This window comes from Onychostoma macrolepis, chromosome 04 (genome assembly GCF_012432095.1).
Source record: "Onychostoma macrolepis isolate SWU-2019 chromosome 04, ASM1243209v1, whole genome shotgun sequence".
NCBI lineage: Eukaryota > Metazoa > Chordata > Actinopteri > Cypriniformes > Cyprinidae > Onychostoma > Onychostoma macrolepis.
The window spans coordinates 25161342-25188403 of NC_081158.1; the positions used below are offsets into that span (position 1 = coordinate 25161342).

The 27062-nt window shown below is 37.4% G+C and overlaps 1 protein-coding gene across 6 annotated transcripts in view; it reads left to right on the forward strand.

Moving 5' to 3' along the window:
- The window catches only part of chchd3a (coiled-coil-helix-coiled-coil-helix domain containing 3a), an 81650-nt gene that overhangs the window by 37402 nt on the left and 17186 nt on the right, over nt 1–27062 (forward strand). For 3 of the 6 annotated variants that reach the window (XM_058773594.1, XM_058773597.1, XM_058773598.1), the window contains 3 exons: nt 6661–6675; nt 10347–10430; nt 21930–22000. In XM_058773594.1, the coding sequence (XP_058629577.1) occupies nt 6661–6675; nt 10347–10430; nt 21930–22000 (170 nt within the window). Of the gene's footprint in view, nt 1–6660; nt 6676–10346; nt 10431–21929; nt 22001–27062 lie in introns of those variants that run through there. The other 3 variants (XM_058773595.1, XM_058773599.1, XR_009270800.1) reach the window with 2 other exon arrangements.

Here is a 27062-nt window from a genome sequence, read left to right on the forward strand (position 1 = left end):
CGACAGTTTTCACTGTCCTTAATTTTTACAGCAAGGGTAAATCTTGCATGCAATTATGCTGAATGTCACATTACATTCGTGTAATTCATCTAAAAAATGAATTCCGACCTGGCTGTTCATGCTGAAGACACATTATTGAAAAAACATATACAAACATATTTATTATAAAATGTATTTCTACATATGAAAATGTAGAATGCAGATATGGGCCTTATTCATCTATGGTGTAAACATGGTGTAGCTGCTAGCTTGTATTTTATTTGATTATTTATTTATTTATTTATTTATTTATTTTTTAACACTCAAAGTGGGCATTTGATTATATTTTGTGATCTGATGACCTTAGGAAAGGGACTTGCATTAAACAAGAAACGGATATAAATGGGCAGTATTTCAGATTAGAATACACAGTATTTAAATGACAATATTCCCAAACCAGACACTAATTTTGATATATCTGTCTATGAGCATATGGGGTGACTTTGTCAATTCATATGGATTGGATGGAGATACTTCTTGACAGGTGGACAGAGATGCGTGTACATAGGGCACTGGATCGATTGTGGTGTCAGAGTACCAAGACATTCGTAAAGTGGGGGTCTTGGATATAGGGCACCAAGTCTGATTGGGAAATCTTTGTACTGTATCTGGTCCCTTTAATAGTATAGGACAGGCCTTCTGGTTGACCGCTAATTTGATCTTTGCTCACAGAAAATGAGGCCCGGACTCTGCCAGGACAGTTCATTTTTTCCCCCTTGTGTCTCAGTGGAGGACATGTCCAGACCTACACAGGGGGCCGTCAACTCCTTCTGCCTACGCAAGAATGACCTCTGACCTCTGTTCAGCATCCCTCTCAATTACCCACTGACCCTTCCTGTCATAGCAGCACAGACTGCTGGGTAATACACCAGCTTCCCAGACACCTTTTAGCAGGATGTGATCTCAAGGGGGCGAAGGATCGTCCCGTAGAGAAAAATGGTTCACTTGAAACTGTGTGAAATCTTCAAGGACTACCTTATTTGCCATGCATAAATAGAGCTTGTTAAAGGTACGTTGACGTTTTATCTGCACTGAGATTCCCGAAACAGTTTGGCGTGATATTAATCATCATATTTTTGGAAGCTTCCAAAATCAAACTCTCGGTTTCTAACCTGCATGTTTTTCTTCCAGCTTGCACTTTTACGCTCTCTCATTATCACTTTTATTCCCGTTCTTCTCAGTGCCAATTAGATCTGAACAGGCTGGCTGTGACCCGACATTTGACCTTCGACCTGTGCCTGCTGGACGGGTGAACTCGTGAGTTTTTTTCTGGCAACTGAGTTCCTTGTGATGGATGCCGAGGCCTGAGTAACTCTGACCTTGTTCGGTTCAGCCGTCGAAGGTCATGGTGAAAGAGACACCGTTTTTAACAAAGAGCTTTGATTTGTTGTCTCATGTGTGGGTCTCTGCTTGCGAGCGTTTTTTCCGCTTCATTAAGACCATGTTCACCTCAGGTCGAGATGAGGGAAGGCACGAACCTTCCAGACCCAACTTGAGCTGCCGAAACGTCACTGTACTCTGCGTAGGAGAGCAGTTGACAAATCAGTCAACATGAGGAGAATGGAGGTACTGTAGAAGGATGGAAATAGGAAGAATGAGGCATTTTTAAAATATCTCCCTGACACAGCACATGCTTTTACCTGTTATGTCGGTACATTCCGCGCTAGTTCAAACTCTGCAGCACTCGGCTAATTAAAAACATTGCTGCTCTTAATTATTCAGCTGCAGCTAATTGATATTCAGCAAGACACTCTTCCTTCTAAACGACCCGTTTAATTTGACCATGGGGTTTGCTGCGATGATGCCGAAGTCATCCTGCCGTGCGAGAGCTGAGATTGTGTGGGAAGAGGCGAGCTTGCAATTAAAACAAAGTTTTTTGACGTATTCTATCTGTCTACGTTTTTTTTTTTTTTTTCTACGAGCTGGAGGAAATGCAGCCCATCTGTTGCTTTGGGCCGTGCTGAATTCTCACTTACCAGATACAGAATGATAAATGTCACTGGGCATCTGTTTTTATTGCTCATTTTACAGAAGATTCCTTTGTTGATAGCTCTGGTTGTGTCTTTAAAAGAATGGCTTAGATTATAGTCGGCTTAATGTCTGTCTGTGGCACACTGGGTGTCTGGCTCATCCATCTATGTGGATAAACGAATGGGAAATGCATTTACAGTTATTGTATTTTTTGTTGAAGCACTTATAGCATTGTGTGTAGACTTTAGATTGAAAATAACCCGAATATTCCATTGAGTCACACAATGAAAGTTTTTGTTATAATGGGTGTGAGTGGGCGACAACACAGCACAAACATTTTCTCAGGGATAGCAGTGTTTTTAATGCTCATATAATGAGAAATCAAATTTTCATTGACCTTTTGAAATAACAGTTCATTGTAACTCAAAAACATTTTTCACTGTGTTAAAAATCAAACAAACAAAAAAAAACAATTTATCGAAACTAAGCTGCAAAAACCACTCGTTCTGAACTACTGACACAAGTCAGATGAGCAAATAGAGCACAACTTCCCACATTCACACATCAACAATATCTATTTGGTATTAAAAAACTTTACGCACACAGTCACAGTGAAATAAGTTTAATTTGGAGTATTGTTCAGATACTTCTATTTCTAAATTCCAGAACATCTTTAAAAATGATAGGAAATAAAGCCAAACTTTTTGCTTTGAGTAGCACCTGCACCTCTGCATTTATTCTCTGAAGAATCCTAATGTTGGAAACTTGGCCCAGAATAAATAGTAGCCAAATGTGATTTAAAAATTGGATGTGGCTAATTAGACCAGTAACTTTTCAGAAATATAATATAAGTCTGAAAATAATAGATCATGGCTCAAATCAAATCTCTCTAAAATCAAAGACATACAGACTTAATAAAGACCTCTTCTAATGACCAAAAAATTGGGGATGCCCAGTCCTCAACAGAACGCTATGTGCCAACAAATGTGAACAAAATTTCTTTCTGTATATTTTTAAAAAATATTATCTATAAAATATATATTTATTATATAATAATATAATATAATATAATTTCCCCCCCCACAATTCACATACCAATAACAGGTGCGGCAAAAAAAATCTAGACAGATTGAGCAGCACATTTCAACGCAGATTGCTTTGAAAATTAGTCACTATGTGATGCAGTATTCGCTAACAGACTGGACTTCGAGGAGCTAACTGTGGCGCTACCTATATTGTGCCTGAAGTGGAAAAAACAGTGATCGTTTCTCTTCAAGCCCACTTCTCTCCTGATGGGGAGTCACCAGTTTGTTTAAAAAAGAAAAACAATCTTTGTCAGCGGTATTGCAGTTTGCTGCGGGGTCTCTCTCTGTAGCTCTCTCCATCCGGACACATGTCACGAGAAGTGTGGCATCTTGTATGATAAATCACTCTCATTGTCCTCCCTCCCATCCTCCCCGTCTCTTGTTCTCAGTGTTTGTAGTTTCACTTTCATTTCTCAGCCTCCCATCCCACTCCCTGTTCATCATTAGCGGGATAATAGCGAGCGATTGGTCATGTGACTCGGGGGCCTTTGTTAGCAGTGTAATGTGATTATATGACCTGCAGGAGACTGAATGAGTGTGATGTGATGGAAATAATCCTGACAGCCTGTGTGACTGAGCGACGGAGGGCTGCCATATGCCCTCTATGATGCTTTGAATGAGAGGGAAATTCCCCGCGCGCACATCGGTGGCAGTGCCTCCCTGTTCTTTAATTGCTCATTGGATACGCTTTCACTGTGTTTACCTACTGGTCTGTGAATGCAGCTGCTCCGTGTGTGTGTGCTGAAGGTCAATGGCAGTAGCTGCATTTCTTTCCATAGAAAATTTGGAGCCATAATGTCTCCTTGACTGATTACCCACAATACTCCTCGCCCACGCAAGGGCCTCGATTGGCTCGCAGACTTGAATGTGTCTGTGTGTACGTGTGAGTACTAGAGGGGAACAGTGCAGAGGTCAGATTTATTCTGCCAGAGGGTTGGACTGCTTCTGTCGAGGGCTGTGGGTGTTTTTGGAGAGCAGTTCTGTCCGTCTTCACTGCTGCAGGTGTGGGACTCGGATTAAACTGTGGTTGTGTTGGTATTAAACCGTGTTATACACACCCACACGTGTGTCATGGACCGCTCTAAACCTACCTGAAATGTTAAAATCAAAACTGACCATGTTTCATTTCTTAACACGTCGTTTGTCTCATTGTGAACAATGTGAAATCAGATGATATCACTTAGGCCTCATAAACTACATTGGCTAGTAGATAATGCTTACCAGTAGCCAGATTTGGATTTATTTTTGGGCTTCATGCTGTTATCTAATGGCCACCGTCCATTCAAATCTCGGTGGATAATTGGAAATTTTGGTGTGTGTGCATGTAAGAGGCGGTGTGGTTTTAGTTTCATGGAGATAATGTTACAGTTATTTAAGTCATTTTTCTTTTTAATTTTATGTATTAATTTTTTTTTTACATTTAAATATCACAGTATTTTTTTGTGTTTTTGCATCTGTATTGATGTAGAATTTTTATTTTGGTTTATTTATTTTAGTACATCAAATTACATTAGTACATGAAGTACTAGTATTACAACTAATTGTAATACTGTATAAGATTTCCATTCAAACTGAATGAATAAATCTAGGCTATGTGCTGCCGGTATCGGATGAAAACGCTTGACTCGGCAGTGCCTGCAACCCGCCAAAATAAAAGCTTTTGAAAATCCATTAAAGGTCCCATGGCATGAAAATTTCACTTTATGAGGTTTTTTAACATTAATATGAGTCCCCCTAGCCTGCCTGTGGTCCCCAGTGGCTAGAAATGGCGATAGGTGTAAACCGAGCCCTGGGTATCCTGCTTCGCCTTTGAGAAAATGAAAGCTCAGATGGCCCAATCTGGAATCTTCCCTTTGTCGTCATACAGTGGAAAGGTTACCTCCCCTTTCTCTGCTTTGCCCGCCCATGAGAAAATGAGCTACTACCGTGCGAGCCGAGCGCAATATTTTTTTTTCCTCGAGAGACATCATGGCTTGCAAACGAGCGAAGCATGACAGTTGCTCAGTGTTTGGATGTACAAATGAACACCAAAGTATTTTTTTAGTTCCTTCATCCGAGCCTATGGCTAGCATTAGCTACATGATAATAACTGTAACAGCATACATAAACAAACCAACTAAAGTACCGTATCCAGACACAATATTTTAAACTAACCATTCGGAGACGTCCTGCTGTAGCCGCTGAGTTGCAGATTCTTCATCCGGTGCTTCTCCATCCGGATCAGATTCTGGGTCAAACTGAAAAGCTTGAAGGACTGTGTGTGTACGAGCCATTGCGATACATCCACTGTCAACATTAGCGCATGGTAGCGCAAGCTGGTTAAGGCCGCACACACCCACCCTCCACCTTGCCCCACCTCTCTCCTCCTCATTAGCATTTAAAGCTACAGACACAGAAATGGCACGTCCTAAGTAAAGCTCATTGTGGGACTGGCTCATAGTGGCTGAAATTCTGCACCAAGGCTGAAATTCGGGAAACAGACTCCAGATACAGTACTAGGGACCACTTAGGCCTATATAAAAGCATCCAAAAAACAGCATGTCATGGGACCTTTAAAAAAAAAAGAAGAAAAAAGTAAATATTAGCATTGAATTTAAGTGTACAAAATAATTATATTTTAATTTAATGCTTGTTTTTTATTTTGAAGTATAATGGTTATCAAACTTTATTTATTTTGTTTATTGTTTTATTAAAACGAATAAATTAAGTGCAGTAATGCTATTACCACTATTATTAATTATTAAATTTTTTATAGATACATTTAATGGGTCACACTATGTGCAGTGTGAGTACCAAACCAAATCTCCAGGTGCTCTCAAGAGAACCAGACCGAAAAACTTACGTGCACCCCTGGTTATAATGATATCATGTGGTAATGTTGCCTTTCCAATAACAAAATGAATGAGAATTAAGTGTGTACGTGTGTGAGAAGATGAAGAAGTTTAATTTTCTTTGGGATTATTAACTCCTCTTAGTGACCTAGAAACCGTGGCAGACTTACCTACGGGTTTATATATATATATATATATATATATATATATATATATATATATATATATATATATATATATATATATATATATATATATATATATATATATATATATATATATATATATATATATATATATATATATATATATATATATATATATATATATATATATATACACACACATACACACGAGTCGGAGAGAAGTTCATCAGCAGCACAGGCCTCCATGAGCGCTGGAGTTAAGCTCTGATGGAGATTGCTCTGCTCTGATTAGATTCAGATTAGATCAGATTTTCAGGGTTTAGATTTTAGATGAGATTTGTTGTGAAGAGCTCTTTTTCACCTTGCGACAGTGTTTGATAACACAGAGCAGATCGTGCAGTCTCTGTGTCCCTGCACTACAGTAAACACCCCACTGCTTCACACCGCAGTTTGTGTGTGTGTGTGTGTGTGTGTGTGTGCGAGCTTCAGCCTTTGAATACCGAATGTAATTATAGGAACTTCATCGTTAAATTGCTCTCTCTCTCTTTCTCTTTCTCTATGTGTATTCTTTCTGCTCCCTCACTCCAGCAGATGGAGAGAAAGGTAAGGCATAAGAGGTTTGATTTATACATCCCATATCTGTCTCAACCTGCTTCCTGCTGCAGTACTGCATGCCTAAAAAGACTCTCTCTCTTTCTGTCTTTCTTTCTTTCTCTGTCTATTTCGCTCTCTTTTTCTGTAATTTACTGCTGGATTTTTTTTTCTTTCTAATCACCATTTTTCTTTCATTTGATGTCATTTTCTTGCCATTGTGTTTGTAAACCAGCTAAGAAATTATTTTTCATTGTTGAGGCACTTTTGCTTATGAAATAAATTAATCATGGCTGAATGTGAATTGCTCTATCTATAACTAAGAACTTTTGCATAATGCTGCATCTACGCTGCTACATGTTAGCAAAAATTCAAGATGACCAGCACAACATAAAAAAAATAAAAAAAATAGAAATAAAAACCTAAAGTGCACTTAAAAAAAAATCACTGTCATTTTTACTCACTTTTTGTGTACTGGAATACCCACCAGAATGTTAATAGTGATTTGATTGAAATAGTATTTGGTTAATATTTAGTATGTGTTGAGTTGATAGCAGATTATTTATGCACAAAAAAACTATGGCTGTTACTAGAATAGCATAATTGTGATTAATCTCATGATTTCTGACCAGATTTCAAAGAGCAGAATAACAGTATTGTAAAATTTGGTAAATATATTTAAAAATGCTTGCGTTATATATTTGTGTATAGTAATCATATCGGAAACGGCTTAAAGTCCTATATACTTTATTTTGTGGCACGAAAGGCCATAAATAAAAATATTAAAAACGGTAAATATGGTTGTCAGTATATCTCCTCTCCGAGTGTGTTATAAATGAGTGAGGGTCATTTCCAGTAGCTGAAGGTCAGGAGTGACGGAGGGGGAGAGGCATGTGCGATAGGACAGAGAATCACGGATAAGACCATAAAGATTCTCTATTCTTCCACTGCTGATGTTATCGCTTTGTCTCTTATATCCACACATGCACTAAGCCTCTAACACACAGAGATGTTTTAGTGAACATTCCCACATGAACCCTGTCATGAACTGATGCCCTTGGAATAATCAAAGGTCTGTGTCATCTTTCACAATACCAGCAACCTGAGGCCATAATGACTCTACTGCATCTACTATGCTGCTACTGAGAAAATCTACGGTGCTGCTATGTGTAAAGACTTAGATTAGTTATAATTGTGGTTGAAGAAATATACACAAGTTATGTTGTTATTAACTACCACCAAAATTTAAATTGTCATTTATTCCGCCTTATGTTGTTACAAACCTGACTTCCTTTTTTCTTTCTTTCTTTCTTTCTTTCTTTCTTTCTTTCTTTCTTTCATGGAGCACAAAAGGAGAAATTTAACTGAATCTTTTCCATACATAAAAGTAAATGGTGACTAGGGGCTGTCAAGCTGAAATGATTTAAAGCACCATGCAAGTGCTCCACATGAGTCGTCCTCTGAAGTCTTGCAATAGCCTTTTTTTTTTGTGAGGAAAAGGTATTTAAGCTAATCTCAAAATAAGTTTGCATATATTCAAATATGATGTTTCCAACTAAATTTTCCTTTATTTGCTTGTTTTAAGAAACTGCTCAAAACATCAAAAAATCTTTTCTTTTTTAAAAAAAATATGTAATAATATATAATATGTAATTAATATTCTTAGTATTTATGGTCCTTATATATTATTTAACTTGTTTTTTATGAATTAGGTGCATTATAAAATTACATTTATTTATTAAATTTCTACATTTAATAGAATTTTGTGGTGGAAATGTTTTAATTTTTTGAAATGAAATGGCACACTCTTTTGTCTTGCTAAGGCTAATTTGATAGCTAGAACTTTATGCATCATAAATACACCCAATGTATTCATATTTTTACACTTTTTAACAGATTTAACCACTTGGAAATAATGCACGATAAACATTATGATATCCAATATTTAAACACATACACTAACTTTTGGAAGGGAAAAAAAATTATTAGTGATGATGGAAATTACACCAATATTTTTATGATGGATTTTTATATTTTATGATTAAAGGATTAAAGAAACAATACACTTTGAGTATAATAAAGGTGCATTATAATTAACATTTATTACTAGGGCTGGGTATCGAGTTCGATACTTTTTAGCCACTGACCGAATTGCCTCGATGCCATCGAGTTTCGAAAAACGTCTTGTCGTTCGGTACCAAATTTCGATACCTAAGGGGTTAATCTCATCAACGTCAGTGAGGCAATAAGCTTGCAGCACTATGTGTTTTCGACTAGAAACGGCGATGTGCAGATTGATCAGTGTTTGACATCTGCGAGAGCGACTCGAAAGCATACGGAGCAGTCTGCTCTCTATTTCACGTGGTTTTGTTTACTACACACAGACTGAAGCGCGCGTGATGCTTGCGGTGATTTCAGCATCTGCCGTCTCACTAAATGAGGACATAAACACATGAACAACATCTCCAGAACTGCACTGAGAGTCACTTCATGCGCTTTTTACCCTTTCATTCGAGTAAATCTAGCGTCACACAGAACTGTAAAGGTATTCACAGCAACCCGTCAAAATAAAAGTTTGGTTTAACTTGGAAGACACTGCGGCAGAAATACATTACTATTGTTCAGCAGACAGGACATACTGCTACTACTATGCTACTATTAAAATTATTAAAACTTTATTTTTTTACGTAATGATCACACAACATTTCTTCCATGTTTTAGTTTTAATAGTTAACCCCTCTTTGTTTGCCAAAATAAATAAATAAATAAAGTTTTCAATAATTTAAAGATAAATGAATTTAATGTTTTATGCCTTCATTTGAAAACCAGATACAGAACACAGAATTGGTGAAGAAAAAGAAAACATTTCATAAGGCTATTTTAAGAATAAATTTGAATAAACTAAGTTTTTTTTATGCATTCAAATAATTAAACATACTGCAGCACAGAATTTAATAACAATAAAACATATGGTGCAAGAAAATAAAACACCCACTTATGAAAGTGGATAAAGATTTTCGATTTCTTTAAGTCTTTAACAACCTAGAATAAATTAATAGAAATTATGTTTCTGTCTGAGCTATGCGTTTTAAAACGAACACGCACTAGTGTAAATGTAGCCTAACAGATGTGTAAACTGAAAACTATTTGAACTTTATTCAAACTATTTGCACTGATTTATTGTGTTGGATATATGTTTTTTTCCTTTGTGCAGTGGTTCAGGAAATGAGGCTTTGAGTCTGTATAAATGTCAACAAGCTGAAAAATAAAACCAAAGTTTTTTGAGATAATGCAATCTTGTTAAAACTGATTTTATAAAATTGGTATCGAAAAAAGTATCGTTCAGGAACCGGTATCGAACTCAAGGTATCGGTATCGAAAATTTTTGAATGATACCCAGCCCTATTTATTACATTTATTTACATTCATTCTGTCTGTTCTTCATATAAAGCTATCAAATGACTTCAGAAGCTTCAAATATAGTGAACAAGCCATATTGTCAGCTGTTAAATTATTTTTGCTTTGGACCATTTACTACCATTGTATGAAAAAGAGCAGCGTGAACGCCATACTAAATATCTCTTTTTGTGGTCTAGGGATGCTAGAAATTCTATATGATAGATTACTATAGTTACTCTATAGTGTACTTAATACAATTGTGTGATTTTGTGTGTTTTCCACAGGCTAGACAGTTGGAGGAAAGAGACAAAGAACTCCGGAAGCAGGACACCTTCTACCGAGAGCAAGTGGCCAAGTTGAAGGAAAGGGTATGACCTATACATTTGCAGTTACATTATCCACAATTCCTGAATATATAGCGACGAACACTAAAGCGCTACATTATCACTAACATGATATGATAACCGTAATGCTTGACAGTAACTCACTAATGCGCGGTGCAGAATGTGAGATGAGCTGTCCTGAGATATAGAGGCAGAATGTGAGTCAGCCAGTCCTGTGTTATATGGAGGCAGAGGTGAGACAGGCTGTCTTGCTCTATAATACCATGGCGAGGCAGGCTGTCTTGATCTGTAATGTGCGGCTGAGGCCCCTCAGCAACCTTGCTCGCTCATTTGTTGTGTCCTCAAACTGACACCCTCCTGCAGCTCATGGTCAGATCCTCCTCTTAGCCTCTGGGATGGGAGGCGTCCACCTCTCCTCACCTCAGACTCTTCGTCCTCAAACGGGCATGCACATACTAAGCTCCCAGAAGGGGGTGTCGATCTATGGTGATGACCCATTTTAAAGTGTAGGTTGTGTCCATAGGTGTTTCAATAGTTTAGCCCTTTGCCACCATATCTCTTGGAGCTCATTCAACTAATTTAATCGGCAAATTACCTACTTTAGTATCAGCAAAGCGCTAATGGGTTTTTCTGCAGCCATGGGCCTTTTAGGCCTTGTGGACTTAAAATCATTTTGAACATTTTAAAATGCTTTTAAGAAAATTCTTAAAACACTCTTTTTAGTTTGTTTTAACAATAAATTATGACATATACTAATTAATACATTTATTTAGTAACAGTATTAAACTTTGGACGTATATACGCAACAGGAGATGTCTGTCTTTTTAGTGTTTTTTATTTATCTATGTACATATTTATTTATTCTCTAAAATGTCATAAACACTCATAAATCTCAAATTATGTACTGATTAATAGCATTCTGTGGTGGAAATGTTTTTATTTTTATTTTTTTGTGTAATGTCAGATTCATCTTTTTAAGGCTAATTTTATAGCTAGCACTTTATCTATTCTAAATATACACAATTCAGTAATATTTTTTAAATTTGTGAGAAATTTTACAGCTTGATTTGAAATGATGCACGTGATTTAATATCTAATTAAATATCTAAACATCAGCCAATATGTAAACAAGTATGCTAACCTTTGAGGAAAAAAATAAACTTTATTAGTAAATGAAAAAACACCAATTTATGTTTGATTTTTATATTTTACATGTATTTTTTATTTTATTTTACATTTTATATATATATGTATGTATGTATACAGTGGGGCAAAAAAGTATTTAGTCAGCCACCAATTGTGCAAGTTCTCCCACTTAAAAAGATGAGAGAGGCCTGTAATTTTCATCATAGGTATACCTCAACTATGAGAGACAAAATGAGAAAAAAATCCAGAAAATCACATTGTAGGATTTTTAAAGAATTAATTGGTAAATTCCTCGGTAAAATAAGTATTTGGTCACCTACAAACAAGCAAGATTTCTGTCTCTCACAGACCTGTAACTTCTTCTTTAAGAGGCTCCTCTGTCCTCCACTCGTTACCTGTATTAATGGCATCTGTTTGAACTCGTTATCAGTATAAAAGACACCTGTCCACAACCTCAAACAGTCCAACTCCAAACTCCACCATGGCTAAGACCAAAGAGCTGTCAAAGGACACCAGAAACAAAATTGTAGACCTGCACCAGGCTGGGAAGACTGAATCTGCAATAGGTAAGCAGCTTGGTGTGAAGAAATCAACTGTGGGAGCAATTATTAGAAAATGGAAGACATACAAGACCACTGATAATCTCCTCGATCTGGGGCTCCACGCAAGATCTCACCCGTGGGGTCAAAATGATCTCAAGAACTGTGAGCAAAAATCCCAGAACCACACGGGGACCTAGTGAATGACCTGCAGAGAGCTGGGACCAAAGTAACAAAGGCCTCAAATCCTGCAGTGCCAGACGTGTCCCCTGCTTAAGCCAGTACATGTCCGGCCCGTCTGAAGTTTGCTAGAGAGCATTTGGATGATCCAGAAGAGGATTGGGAGAATGTCATATGGTCAGATGAAACCAAAATAGAACTTTTGGTAAAAACTCAACTTGTCGTGTTTGGAGGAGAAAGAATGCTGAGTTGCATCCAAAGAACACCATACCTACTGTGAAGCATGGGGGTGGAAACATCATGCTTTGGGGCTGTTTTTCTGCAAAGGGACCAGGACGACTGATCCGTGTAAACGAAAGAATGAATGGGGCCATGTATCGTGAGATTTTGAGTGAAAACTTCCTTCCATCAGCAAGGGCATTGAAGATGAAACGTGGCTGGGTCTTTCAGCATGACAATGATCCCAAACACACCGCCTGGCAACGAAGGAGTGGCTTCGTAAGAAGCATTTCAAGGTCCTGGAGTGGCCTAGCCAGTCTCCAGATCTCAACCCCATCGAAAATCTTTGGAGGGAGATCTGCATGGAGGAATGGGCCAAAATACCAGCAACAGTGTGTGAAAACCTTGTGAAGACTTACAGAAAACGTTTGACCTCTGTCATTGCCAACAAAGGGTATATAACAAAGTATTAAGATGAAATTTTGTTATTGACCAAATACTTATTTTCCACCATAATTTGCAAATAAATTCTTTAAAAATCCTACAATGTGATTTTCTGGATTTTTTTTTTTCTCATTTTGTCTCTCATAGTTGAGGTATACCTATGATGAAAATTACAGGCCTCTCTCATCTTTTTAAGTCGGAGAACTTGCACAATTGGTGGCTGACTAAATACTTTTTTGCCCCACTGTATATATGTGTGTATGTGTGTGTGTATATATATATACAGTGGGTACAGAAAGTATTCAGACCCCCTTAAATTTTTCACTCTTTGTTATATTGCAGCCATTTGCTAAAATAATTTGTTAATTTTTTTTCCTCATTAATGTACACACAGCACCCCATATTGACAGAAAAACACAGAATTGTTGACATTTTGCAGATTTATTAAAAAGAAAAACTGAAATATCACATGGTCCTAAGTATTCAGACCCTTTGCTGTGACACTCATATATTTAACTCAGGTGCTGTCCATTTCTTCTGATCATCCTTGAGATGGTTCTACACCTTCATTTGAGTCCTGCTGTGTTTGATTATACTGATTGGACTTGATTAGGAAAGCCACACACCTGTCTATATAAGACCTTACAGCTCACAGTGCATGTCAGAGCAAATGAGAATCATGAGGTCAAAGGAACTGCCTGAAGAGCTCAGAGACAGAATTGTGGCAAGGCACAGATCTGGCCAAGGTTACAAAAAAATTTCTGCTGCACTTAAGGTTCCTAAGAGCACAGTGGCCTCCATAATCCTTAAATGGAAGATGTTTGGGACGACCAGAACCCTTCCTAGAGCTGGCCGTCCGGCCAAACTGAGCTATCGGGGGAGAAGAGCCTTGGTGAGAGAGGTAAAGAAGAACCCCAAGATCACGGGAGATGGGAGAAAGTTGTAGAAAGTCAACCGTCACTGCAGCCCTCCACCAGTCGGGGCTTTATGGCAGAGTGGCCCGACGGAAGCCTCTCCTCAGTGCAAGACACATGAAAGCCCGCATGGAGGACTCCAAGATGGTGAGAAATAAGATTCTCTGGTCTGATGAGACCAAGATAGAACTTTTTGGCCTTAATTCTAAGCGGTATGTGTGGAGAAAACCAGGCACTGCTCATCACCTGTCCAATACAGTCCCAACACTGAAGCATGGTGGTGGCAGCATCATGCTGCGGGGGTGTTACATTGAGGGAAAAAAAAAAAAAAAGAACTTAAATGATTTTAGTAAATGGCTGCAATATAACAAAGAGTGAAAAATTTAAGGGGGTCTGAATACTTTCCGTACCCACTGTATATGTATATATAGCTCCAAAATATCCTTGTTCCACACTTTTTATATTAATTCGTTTAATTTTGTTGTTGAAGAAACAACCAAAAACATGATTGCAACAAACTAGCAGAGCACCTGCACTTAACACAATTAAATTACAGTACATGTTGTTGTCTAAATGCACAGTATAATCAGTGCTGATCTGGATCAGTCTAGTCCAAAAAGGCTGCTCAAAAGCTTCCATTATGATTGATTTACTGTAACTGTGTTTTGTGTTTGTTTGCACGCAATAAAAGGATGAGTCTGTGGTTATCGACAGCATGCCACAAATGCAGTCCATAGACATTAGGTTAGAAAATAACCCAGAATATTCTTTTAAAGCTCCATTTAAGTCAGTCATTAGATTTATCCTGTGTTCATGAAACTAACTGATCTTGCACACGGCAGCTAGCTTTAGTTCAGTCTCTCTGTCTCTTTACAAGGACAGCTCTCAGACCATTTCAACTCTGCATGCGGAGGTGTTATTGATCGCTCACAGCTTCATCAATCACTTAACGATCTCTGTTCAATATTCCCGGCACTGTGTCAACATATACACAAACACATACACAGTCCTCAACCCTTCTGAGAGAGTCACACTCAGCTGGACTCTAGTGTGTTTGAGCCCAATGGATTGGTGAATCAGGATTTGTTGGTTAGACATCATAAATAATAAATGCTCTGGGTTTTACTCAAGGCGATGGCTTAGAAAAGAGTAAGGACCATGTACAGTATACCATCCTATTCTATATACAAGAACCATCATATTCAGATGAGTTAAAGGATGTTAATAATAATAATAATAATAGATTAAAAAAATTATTTGATACAATTATGTAATCTAATAATAATAATTGTTTTCAATAATTCACTGAAAATGTAGAAACATTTCTTTAAAGTAGGTAGCCAAAATAGGTTTTATTATCTGCAAATGTTGACTTGCGGCCGAGTTGTCTTTTGTGTTGTTGATTTTTTTTTTAATTCAATGTCTGATTCATGACGAGAGTCATTTTTGTGGACCAGAAAAAAAAAAACTCTAATAATGAGTCAGACTTGCACTGTAATTGCTAAATTGCTGCCTATGAGCATGCCAAGGAGAGGTACGACAGATATCAATATATTCAGTAAATAATTGCTTACATTTACATCTATTTCTCATACAAACAGATTCAGATGATTTGTAGTATAGCATATGAGTCATATGGAACAATTTTACAATACTATATGGTGCTTTGTGTCCTTTTTGTGGCCATTCGTTGTAATTGCATTAAAAAGAGCAACCAGCATATTCTTAAAACTATTCCACATAACAAAAAAGGAGAGAAAGAATGTGACTGAAAATGTAGCAACTTGGCAAATCATTTTGGGAAGCAGTGGATTGATTTTGAATATACCACAATATTATGGTGTTTTCTTTTTTACTGTTTCCTCTTGCTCTCTCAACTGCAGTTTTCCCTAGCCATTGTACTGTAACAGTACCAGCAAAAAGGAAAAAGAGAGCGAATGAGAGATAGAGAGAGAGAAGAGAATAAAACACTGATATATATTACATGTCTCTTTCAATTCAGTTTGCTCGTTTATCAGTGGCTTGTGTCTGACAGCCCATCACAGCTCTGAGACGGCGGCTGCCACCTCCAGCCTACTTATTGGTGCGGCCACTCAAATTGCCTCTGAAACAATATCTATATATGTACTGTACGTATATATTCACCACAGATTTTCACTCAATAATCTCTGTAAAACAATCTCATATTTCAACTGAGCCCTCTGCTTTTTTTTGCTAGTTCTTTTTTTTGGGGAGGGGGAGGTTTCTCCTCAATTGAATTATTAGTAGTTTTGGGTCTTTCTCATAATGCTCCATGATCACAGTGGAGGGCTGAAGTGGTGTTGAAGAAAGCTGCTAATACAGTGTTTTTAGCCTGATCGATGGAATTTAAATGACCTCAAGGGGACTTGACTGCAGTGGCTTTGGCTGTATGTTTGCCTGTGCAGAATTAGTTTTTTTTTTTTCGGTCACACTTTATATTAGGTGACCTTAACTACTATGTACTTACATCAAACAATAAGTACAATGTACTTATTGTGTTCATACTGTATTGCAAAACACTATTTCTGCTATTGAGGTGGGATACGGGTAAGGTTAGGGACAGGTTTGGTGGTATGGGTAGGTTTAAGGCTGGGTTAAGGTGTAAGGGACGGGTCAACAGCGTAATTATAAATGTAATTACAGATGTAATTACATATAGGTATTTTTAAAAATATGAGTACAATGTAAAAACATGTATGTAGACAATAAGTGCATTGTACCAAATTATTAATTCAAATGTAAGTACATAGTAGTTAAGGCCACCTAATATAAAGTTGGGACCTTTTTTTTTTTTTTCTTTTAATACTTCTTCCTTTTTTCCATTGTTATGGTCTGGCTTGTGTAAGAAAATAATAATAACCTTGATCGCATACCAAGCCAGTCAAAGTCAGTGATAAAATTCCCATAGTGCATTTCACCTGCAGCTCAGTGTTCTTTTATTTGGTAACAAAAGCTGTGAGTCTGTTGTGATTCCGTAATAGTGGAATATTTTTTTTAATTCAATTAAAGTACCATTTATTATTTATTAAAACAAACAAAGTTCAGAATTCCATTACATTTTGAAGGGCAAAACTGGACCCGTATGTCCTGAAATTCTTACTGGTCGACCTATTACTATGTCAGAGAGCATTGAATCCATAATAAAAAAGAAAAAATTATCATCACATGATGTAGCATAACTTTAGTTTACAACTTACTCTTCATTCAAAGCTTTGATTCAGACTCTCAGGGGCTGTTACCTAGCAACACTATATGATGTGGTCGTAGTAACCCGTAGTGAGGCTAGACATGGATTTGAATGTAAATCGCTCTTCTCTGCATGTAACACTCGCTTTCTGTTTCCAGTTCTTACTGACAGCATTGTTAAGTGAAGAGTGTGTGGTGTTTTATTTGAGATCAGTGTGTGGTCATTATCTCTTCCTCACTGTAGACGAGACACTGGAAAGGGACAGCGTTTGTCTCTGCACGAGGCCTCGTTAATTTAATTAGCCGAGTTTTATCTAGTCGAGAGACACAGCTTGAGCTTTGCGTTCACACTCATGTCCGCTTGTTTTTACTTCCAGACAGCCACAAGCATAGTAAAAATTTGAATACTTAAAAAATGTATTATCATTTGTTCACCATCATGTTGTTCCAAACCCATATGAGTTGAAATGTCACCAATATGTCACTCTACAAATGTTTTCCATGCTTGGACTGGATGTTTTATGTAATGCCATTGAATTACAGCGTTTGTGCTTGTTTGCGACATTTCCACTCGTCTGTTTTGTTTCACAGTCTCTCGCAGTACGAGGCAGTGAAGGAAGGATAGACTCCACAGGCCTCTGTTCTGCTTTTCTTCCCTGTTTGCAGTCGCCAGCTTTGATTTGTTAAAACTCGGTCTCGCGCCTCCGCCGGTGCACTGCAGAGCCAATATGGCCGCCGTGCTGTTGAGCCATAATGGCTGTCTCAGTGGGGGTTTCCCTCCACATCCTCTCTGGTCTGTGAGAGATAACACAGCCTGCTGATTACTGCACCACTGCTCAGATCTCTCATTATAAAGCCTGCGAGATTTAATTTGAACATGGGGTTGTTTCTCAAAACACCACCTATATGCACCATCGGTGGCAGGAGTAGCTTTTAGGAGGTTCTTTCATTAGCCCATAATACCCCTGTGTGCACCATATTAAATAAAGTTTTATTTTTAGATGCCTGTAAACAGAAGGTGAGAAAGTAGTCTGACAGCTGCTTTGTTGAACAGGTAAAGGACTGGATTCTTTAGTAGTGTTTGCTAAGGCTATGAATGATACAGTACCTCAAATCATGAGGCTATTTTGACTTTAAAAATGTCAGGGTAGTATAACTGCAACATTATAACATCATATCATAGTTGGACCACAAGACTTTGTTAGTTGCACCACATGACTTTGATTTGCAGTCGAAAGTGTTTTACAATTAAAACACTTTTGTCTGTTGGATCACATCACTTTGTTGGTCGTGCCACATGACTTTTCAGACAAAAGTGTTTCATTATACAGTTTTGTCTGTTGGAACACTTGACTTGTTGGTTGTACAAGATAAAAGATATTAGTATTTCTTAAATACATATAGGAAGCAATAATAAAACATTTTAATAAGTTAGTTGGACCACATGAGTCTGTTGGTCATGCCACTTGACTTTGATTTTGCAGGAAGTATATTAGAAATAATAAGAAATACTAATTGTATATTATTATTTTAGATTTACAGTGGGGCAAAAAAGTATTTAGTCAGCCACCAATTGTGCAAGTTCTCCCACTTAAAAAGATGAGAGAGGCCTGTAATTTTCATCATAGGTATACCTCAACTATGAGAGACAAAATAGAAAAAAATCCAGAAAATCACATTGTAGGATTTTTAAAGAATTTATTTGCAAATTATGGTGGAAAATAAGTATTTTGCATTATAAGCGAGCTGCACGCTGCATAGTTGACACACGAATTGTCACTTGAACAATAGAGGCAGTGTCGCATCGTTACTAAAGTTTATAAATAGCTTTTCTTGTTAATTCTTGCCAGTGTTTAACCATTCAGCGCTCGCGTGCTCATGCACACTCGCAGCGCACACACATAATGCCAAGTTCACATTACTCCGTTTGCAGTGCGTATTTTTCCGCGCTCATGTTAATGGATCAGAGTGTTAACACTGCACGTGGTTGTGGTCTGGTAGTGTGTTCCAGGAGCGGTGCGTCTGCAGCAGTGCAGAGATAGTTTCCGCACTGAGTCTATCTTTGCTGTACTGCACGCACTGAATTAATGTGACAGCGCATTGTTTGCGGTAAATATGAACATGGATTGACACAAAAATGTAATAATTACACTATAAATGCATATAATTAAAGTCTACTGTGTTTCATAGTCATCACATGTGGCTTTTTGGCTAGGTTTAAAGGAAAAGAGCACTTTTAGATAAGGCAATAATAGATGGCACTCATGGAGGTATGGAAAGCAAAGTTCTTTATAAACCACAGGATTGCTTGTAATAAAGATTTAAATGTAAAAGAAAAAGCAGTAGAGCTGACTGTTTCTGCCAGTCATAAGTTAATTTAGAATGTTTGTGATAACATAAGAAAAGTAGTTTTAGTTTAAATTAGTTTTAAGTAAATTAGTTTAGTAATTTTGCCACTTGCTTGAGCAACTTAATATATAAGTCCAGAAGTAGCCTAAATGCAAAAGTAAAAAGCATTGAATAATGTGTTCCTTATATTTATTGCATTTAAACACGTCTATAAAGATAGTATTACTGTAAACGAAAAAAGAATCACAATGAAAAAGCATTTTCAGTAAGAATGTTTGGATTTGAAATCAAAATAATGGATAAATGTTGTGTTTGTGGTAAACGGATGGATCTGTATTGGACTCCTGTGTGAAATCAGGCTTGTGCTGTGTGTGTCGGAGCACTCCTAGCAAAACATAAGAAATTGTGTTTAAATAATAAAAGCAAAATCAAAGCAATGTGTTGTGACAAACACATTTATGTGGTCCAACAGACAAAACTGTTTTAATAATAAAAGCAAAACATAAGAAATTGTGTTTTACTAATAAAAGCAAAATCAAAGTCATGTGGTCTAACTAACTCATCATAGAGACGACTTCTGCAAAAGACTTTACGTCTGTGTTCAGCCTTTTAAAAATACTAGATTATTTGCCCTTTTCGTGACAAGGCTAAATTAGTTCAGGTTGTGAAATGTCAATGTCAGAGTTTTCAAAATCCTAATATCTATGAAATAAAAATTAATGATTGTAAAAAAAAAAAAAAAAATCAGCTTGAAAAATTAATTCTGTAAAACTTTTAAAACTTAAGTTTGAAAATGATTGTTAAGATGTAAGATGTGTAAGATCAGGTTTTGTAATCATAATCTGATTACAGTCTACTCTGGCTATGCCTGGATGAAGATGAGGGTTTAGGGTTTCGCGAGAGAGCATGTGGGAGGTAAATGTTTGCTCTCAGATTGATGGAAGGGCCTCTAAATCAGTGTGGCCCAACTCTGAAATCAAAATCAGCACCTATCCCACTCTGTCATTAATCAAGGAAAATGGCAGACCTCCCAAATTACACCGTCGCTCAGGTCATGGGGTTTTAGAGCATGTGTTTGGAGGTCCAACTCACTTTCCACATAATCAATTTTTGTGCAGGCCAGCGCCTTTAGTGTGTAGCCCTGATTACTACTGACTCCTCCCATCAGATCTACATCATCACAACATGCTCTTAAAATCACTGCTGTTGTTCCCTTATATCAGGCCCCTCGGGAGTCAAGCTTGTACCTGATCTCGTCTTTAACTCTCAGAGCTGTTGTTCCAATAATATGCTTGATGGCAGATTTGACAACATCCACTCAGGGGGAAATAAAACATTATTTTGGAACTTTGCTACTGTGCAAGATGGCTGTTCCACCTCCTACATCCCATTGTGTAATACTGTAGTTCCACAAAGGGTCCAAAACCACACTTTCAAGGACCAAATGTTTTGCCTTGGCAAGACAATAAAACCATCATTAGCAGGTAACTATTAGCTGGTAACTAATTTTTGTTTTATTTTATTTTATTTTATTTTGTGTTTTTCTTTTTTTGCACTAAATTTAGCATTTTTTCATTACATTTATACTTTTTTGCCTTAAATATCGTTATTTAAATCTATTTTATTAATAAAGTAAATAAATGTTAAATAAAAAATTATAATACTTTTTTCTTACCTGTAAATATTGTTAATGGTATTTTATGGTAAATTATCTTTCTACCAATCATTGGTATGTTTGACCGGAAGCTGATTTTGGACTCGTACCACATCTCTGATAGCCACTAGACAAATGATTTCTACTTGACGTGCAGTCCATCAGAAGCTATACAGTAGCTTCACTAAAAGCCTAAGATATAATTATTGATCCTCATGGTTGCAGCCTTTCATTTGTATTGATTGTGTGTGTGAGACAGTGAATGTGAGATGAACCTGTCTGGCTGTGATTGAGAGCTCTCTTTATGGATGTAGCTTGAGCAAGTTTTTGTTGTCACATCCTCAAATTCAGTCATACATCTGACATTCTGCCCATTTTCTTCGAAATGTGAGTTATCTTTTCGAATTGTCGACCCAAACGCTTTACCAAGATCCATTCCAGGTTGTTGGGACTTTTTTTTTTTTTTTTTTTTCCCCACCTACTCTTGACACACTTCACTAAGAACCTCATAAGGTTTTAGATTGCCATCATCTGTTAGTGTGATGACCTTTTCATCTTTGTTGACACTTTCTTTCTTTTTTTTTCCCCCTTGAAATCTGAAAGCGAGCAAGACATGCAACAAAAATTGCTTATTGTAATTTATATTTTAACTAAGGTTTTTTTTTTCTCTTGTACTGGTAGCAGAGAAAGGTTGAGACTCAGTAGGGTTGAACCTGCTGCGGTTTTGAATTTTTGTGTGAGCTTTTTATGTCTGTAAATGTTCTCTTATCTCTGTTCACCCTGGAGGAGACAACAGAGGGAATAAGGATGTACATACAATAAAAGCTTTTATTTTTTTGACACACATCTTCTCTGTCTTTCTCTTTCTCAGAGTGCCCAGTTCTACAAGGTTACAAATGAAAACTATCACAAGGCAGCAGACGAGGTCAACACCAAGTTTAAGTGAGTTCAGAATAACACACTCAAAGTCCAAATACCGATGTTCCTCATGCTGTCATTCATTGTTTTGTAAGCTTTATCTATGTGGGTTTATATGATTATTGTGCAACAGGTGTCTTTTTTTATTTTGCTGTTTTATTTTATGGTATATTATGCTATTTTATTTATTTGAACATTAATATTTTGTTGCTTCTTAAGTATTATTATACATACACAATAATACAGCTTACACACACACTATAATACATACACAATCATTTCTCTTTTTTTTTTAAGAAAAAAATGAACATTTTCATTTACTCGTCCTCTCATTTTTTAAAGTCCGTGTAAAGAGAATTCTGAGAATTGTTTCTAAACACATTACAAATGTTAGAAATTTATTGCTGAAACACATTACAAAGACTCTGAACTATGTAGTACTGAATTGTGGAGTTATACCGTTAAACAGTTTTTCACCAATTCTGTGTTCAGGATTTATTGGGCGGGGTTAAAACGGTGGCTCGATGACTCAATGGAGCCACCGAGCGTGGCCCCGCCCCTAACACTATAATAACTATGTTGAGAGGTCAAGTTCTTAGTTTGTCTTTTTGAATGTCTGTGATGTTAGATGTTAGATATACAGATTCTAGGCAGGGGCGGTTCTAGGGTGAATGGATACCCGGGTCTTACCCCAGAGACATCAATATGTGGCAGAATACATACAATTTAAAAACATGGAGCGTTCACAATTCGCATCTAAAAACGCATGGAAACACGAGCTGTACCGCTTTCTCTTCTTTCAAAGCGCACGGGAGCTTGTGCTCTTGTGGTGTTTGCCGTTGCTAAGCAACCATGAGCCACGCTCGCCTCGAAGACGAGAAGGTTTCAACTCACTACAGCGCTGACGATTCGTCTTCGATTATGAACGCGATATTGCGTAGCTTGTCAGTGAACTACGGCTCTGTGTATTAACTGCTGCTCCATCTGAAAGCAGGTGATGGCGATTTACTGCTAATCACGAAACCGGCTTTACTCACGAGATGCGCATGATAATCGAATACGATTAATTGCACAGCCCTATGCTCAAACATGTATGGCTGTATAAATCCAATTAAACTACTAGAGGTAGCATCAGTAGCATGTAGCGGTATTTGACAGTTGAGAGAGACAGCCACTTTCCTGCGAGTGGGCGTGGTTTTAGCACCGACAGCGGACACGCCCCCAGCGTTTGAGAGCAGAGAGTCCTGCTTATTTTTCAAAGATTTTTGATAACTTTCAAATTTGGCTGGGTGGTTAATAACAAATTTTTCTGTTGTGTGACAAACTTTACACAGACATTAAACTTTATGACTTACTTTCTTTTGTGGAACACAAAAGACGACATTTAGCCAAAGGTCCAAGCTGCTCACTTCCATACAGTTAAAGTGAATGGAGACCAGGGGCACCATTATAAATCATGCACTATATTCTTCTGAAGCCATACAGTAGCATTGTGTGAGGAACAGAACACAAATGAAGTTGTTATTCACTGAAATCTTGTTTGACTTAAAAATCTTCTTTGACAAGAACTCTTATTTATAACAAAATAACACATTTGGCGTTTAAAAAGAAACACATGAGGGTGAGTAAATAATGACCAGAATTTCATATCCCTTTGAATCTACAAACACACAATCAATCATGAATTACCTGATCCGGAAACACACCAGAGATATTTCTCTCATATATTGTGACAAACTTTCAGTCTTGTCATGAATGTGAAGTCTTGGCCATTAGGCTACTGTAGCTGGAAACATGTAACTGAAGAGCTCTACAATTATAGGACATTTTGGCTCCATATGTCTTAATGTGGCCTATTAGCCCCAATAGTAATGCATGTTGGTAAAGGGGAAGTGAAGGGAGGCCAGCCTGTTTCAGGACTAGCCTGCGCTCACAAATCGCATTAGGCTGTCATTATCCCTCTTCCTCAGTGCCAACACAGGGATCATCGTCTCTTTAGAAATGTCAGAAATTGATTTGTGGTGTCCAGTGGGGCAGAATCGGAGTCGGGAGGGGGGAGGTTGCGCAGCTAATGCTAAATTGCATTAAGAAATGCATTAAAATAGCATTAGCCTGACATGGTTCTTCGCACAGGCCTGGGCCGGGGTGTCATGTGACCAGCGAGGCCGCAGTGGATGCTCTGATTGGCTGATTGCATTAGAAAGGTGCATTAGCAGAGCTCTGATTGGATTACGGGATGGAGGGAGGAGAGCGTGTGAGAGGGTTTTTTGTATGTAATGAAATGTCTTCAGGGTCTGATGTTACACGAGGAAAGACGCAAGCTTTACTGACTGCGAGAATAATGAGGTTTAACTGCGTGTGCGTGAGAAAGACGAAAAGAAACTGCAAAGTCTCTGTAAGCTATGAATGATGGGCCACAGGTGTGTGTGTGTGTGTGTGTGTGTGTGTGTGTGTTTAGGTTGTACATTAGAAACACATCTATCTGTATTGCTTTTCCCAAATGGATATTCCAACCTTATTCGCCCTCTAAAGGGAAAACAGGTGATAAGATCCTATCAGGAATTGGGTTGGGTAATAAGAATGAAGTATATTTTATCTGAGCCTTTTGATTTCCTGAAAGTTGAAACTGCCCTAGAGATGGAGGTCCAAATCTGCATAAACGATGGAATTAACATGAGTTTGATATGATAATCTTTTGCTTGAAGTTGTAAATGGTTGTCTCTTCATCGTCTTCATTCTCTTAGTAGCTGAAAGCTTTTGATGTGCATGCGGGTTTGGCTTCTGGAAAATCAGTCTGGTATAATTGCTTTGTATAATAACATACCCATTTGATTTATTTTTATTTACTTTTATTTTGTCATTTTGTATTTAACCATTTTAATCTGGGTTTTTTTTCCTTATGTTGTGCATAATAAGAGGGCAATGCCATGAACTTTTGCCATGAAATTATTTTAAGCATTGGTGAAATTTATATATGAACGTTTCTCTCCAAAATGTTGGTTTTAGTGGTGTAGAAACTAATTTGATGTCAACATGGAATGGCATGGAATGAATTGTAGTGGTTGTGATGTTCATAACCATTAGTTGGCCAAACAGAATTGGAGCGCCTAGAAACAAAGCAATATGGTGACAAAGTGGTAGGTTAGGGTTGGAATGACATTTATCAACCAGTGAGCTAGAGATATGGTTTAAGGCTAAGAATTTGAACCAGTAAGATGGGTGAAAGTTGAGTTTAGGATTTAGGATTGAGGGATGGGGTTTGAGGTTGAGGTTAAGTGAGGATTAAGATGTTAAGAGGTTAGGTGTTGAAAAATAGAGGGTTAGGATTTAGGGTAAACATTTAGGAGGGGTTTGAACTGGATTGGGAATGGTTGAGACAGGTTTTAAGGTTGAAAATTGGGGATCAGGGTTAGGAATATAGGGGTTGGATTTAGAGACAATGGATACAGTTTGGGCTATGATGTTGTTCTTGGAACAGCAAAGGTTTTCGATTAGAGGATGTGTCAAGTGTGGCATACACTGCAGCTAAATTCGGATATCAGTTCACCTTTTAGTCCTGTTCTGTTAACAGACAGTTAAGTAATTTACAGGAGTCAGTGGCAACCAAATTAGCTCTTGAAAAATTCAGGTAGTGACATTTACTGTACAGGAATTCTGTGTAGTTTGTATAGAACCAAACTGAACAGCTAGCTGTTAATGATGTATTTAAACATGTGTAAGAGTTTTGGTGCCAGAAATCACAGGGAAAGAGGTACGTCTTGACTCATTAGTATTGCCAGATCTTGCTATAAAAGAATGGCAAGTAAGTACAAGTCTATAATAAACTTATACCAAAAACCAAAATATCACAACCTACACCTGCCTGCTTTATTAATTACATAAATTGAATTCACTTCACTTTATGAGCCCAAACAATAAGCACAAAGATACTTAACAAGCGTTGCTTATAATAAGCAGACATGGCAACATTTCAAGAGCGTGCTCTGCAAACATAAACAAAACTTGACAGCTCTGTCGACTGTGGTTTAGTCAAAATAGTCTAACATAAGTCTTTGGTTGCTGTAATATTACTTTGGTCAAAAATAGAGGATACCAAACCTTCAAGATGCTGTTTCGTGCACCCATAAATGATAATTTGGGGAATTCATTCATTCTTTGAATGTTTGTCACTCCTATAGTGTGTATGTTGTCCATGTTTATATGTACATGTTCATACATGCCCACAAAAGAATGCAGTTAATGCTATTCACGCACACACATACACAAAACTTCTGTTCCTCACAGACTTATGCACACACACATCCTATCAAGCTACGCAGCCATGGATGCTGGATGAATTACAGATAAATGCTTGAGTGGAAGAGTGTGATGTTTTCTCCAGCCACCTGTCAGTGCTGACCTTTGCCTCATTCCTGTGATGCTGTGTTTAAGCATGCACTCTGTGTGTTTGTCTTGTGTCCCCAGGGGGTTGCCATACTCTGTCACACCGAAGCAGTTTCACAGCGTTGACCTCTCCCTATGTTCTGCTATCTTCTGTTTTCTGAATGGGTTTAGATGTCCCTGCTCACCCAGTTTAGTCACCCATTAACGTGCCCTGTTTGGGTCAAAGGGCACTTGTTGGAATTAGTGTCCCAATGCTCTACACCACAGTTTAACGTGATTATCAGTATGCTTTTAATGAATAGTTAAACCAAGTATGGACTAAGGCCAGAAACATGTGCTACTCAAGCATGTGAAGCAAACGCTTGGTTTCATGCATCATTGTCGGAATGCATTATAATATGCATAAGGCCTATGTATCAGCATTGCTGTTACTGTTATGGGATGCTATAGTTTTTTTACAGTCAGATACTAAAATCTAGTAGTATTTTGTGTAATTAAAAAAAGTAAATAAAATGCTAAATTCTAAAATAAATTGTTGTAAACCCAACCGAATTTAGTGTTGTTTTAATAAATTATAATTATTAATTTATTATTACATTTTATATATGTGACCCTGGACCACAAAACCAGTCATAAGCAGCACAGGTATATTTGTAGCAATAGCCAACAATACATTGTATGGGTCAAAATTATCGATTTTTCT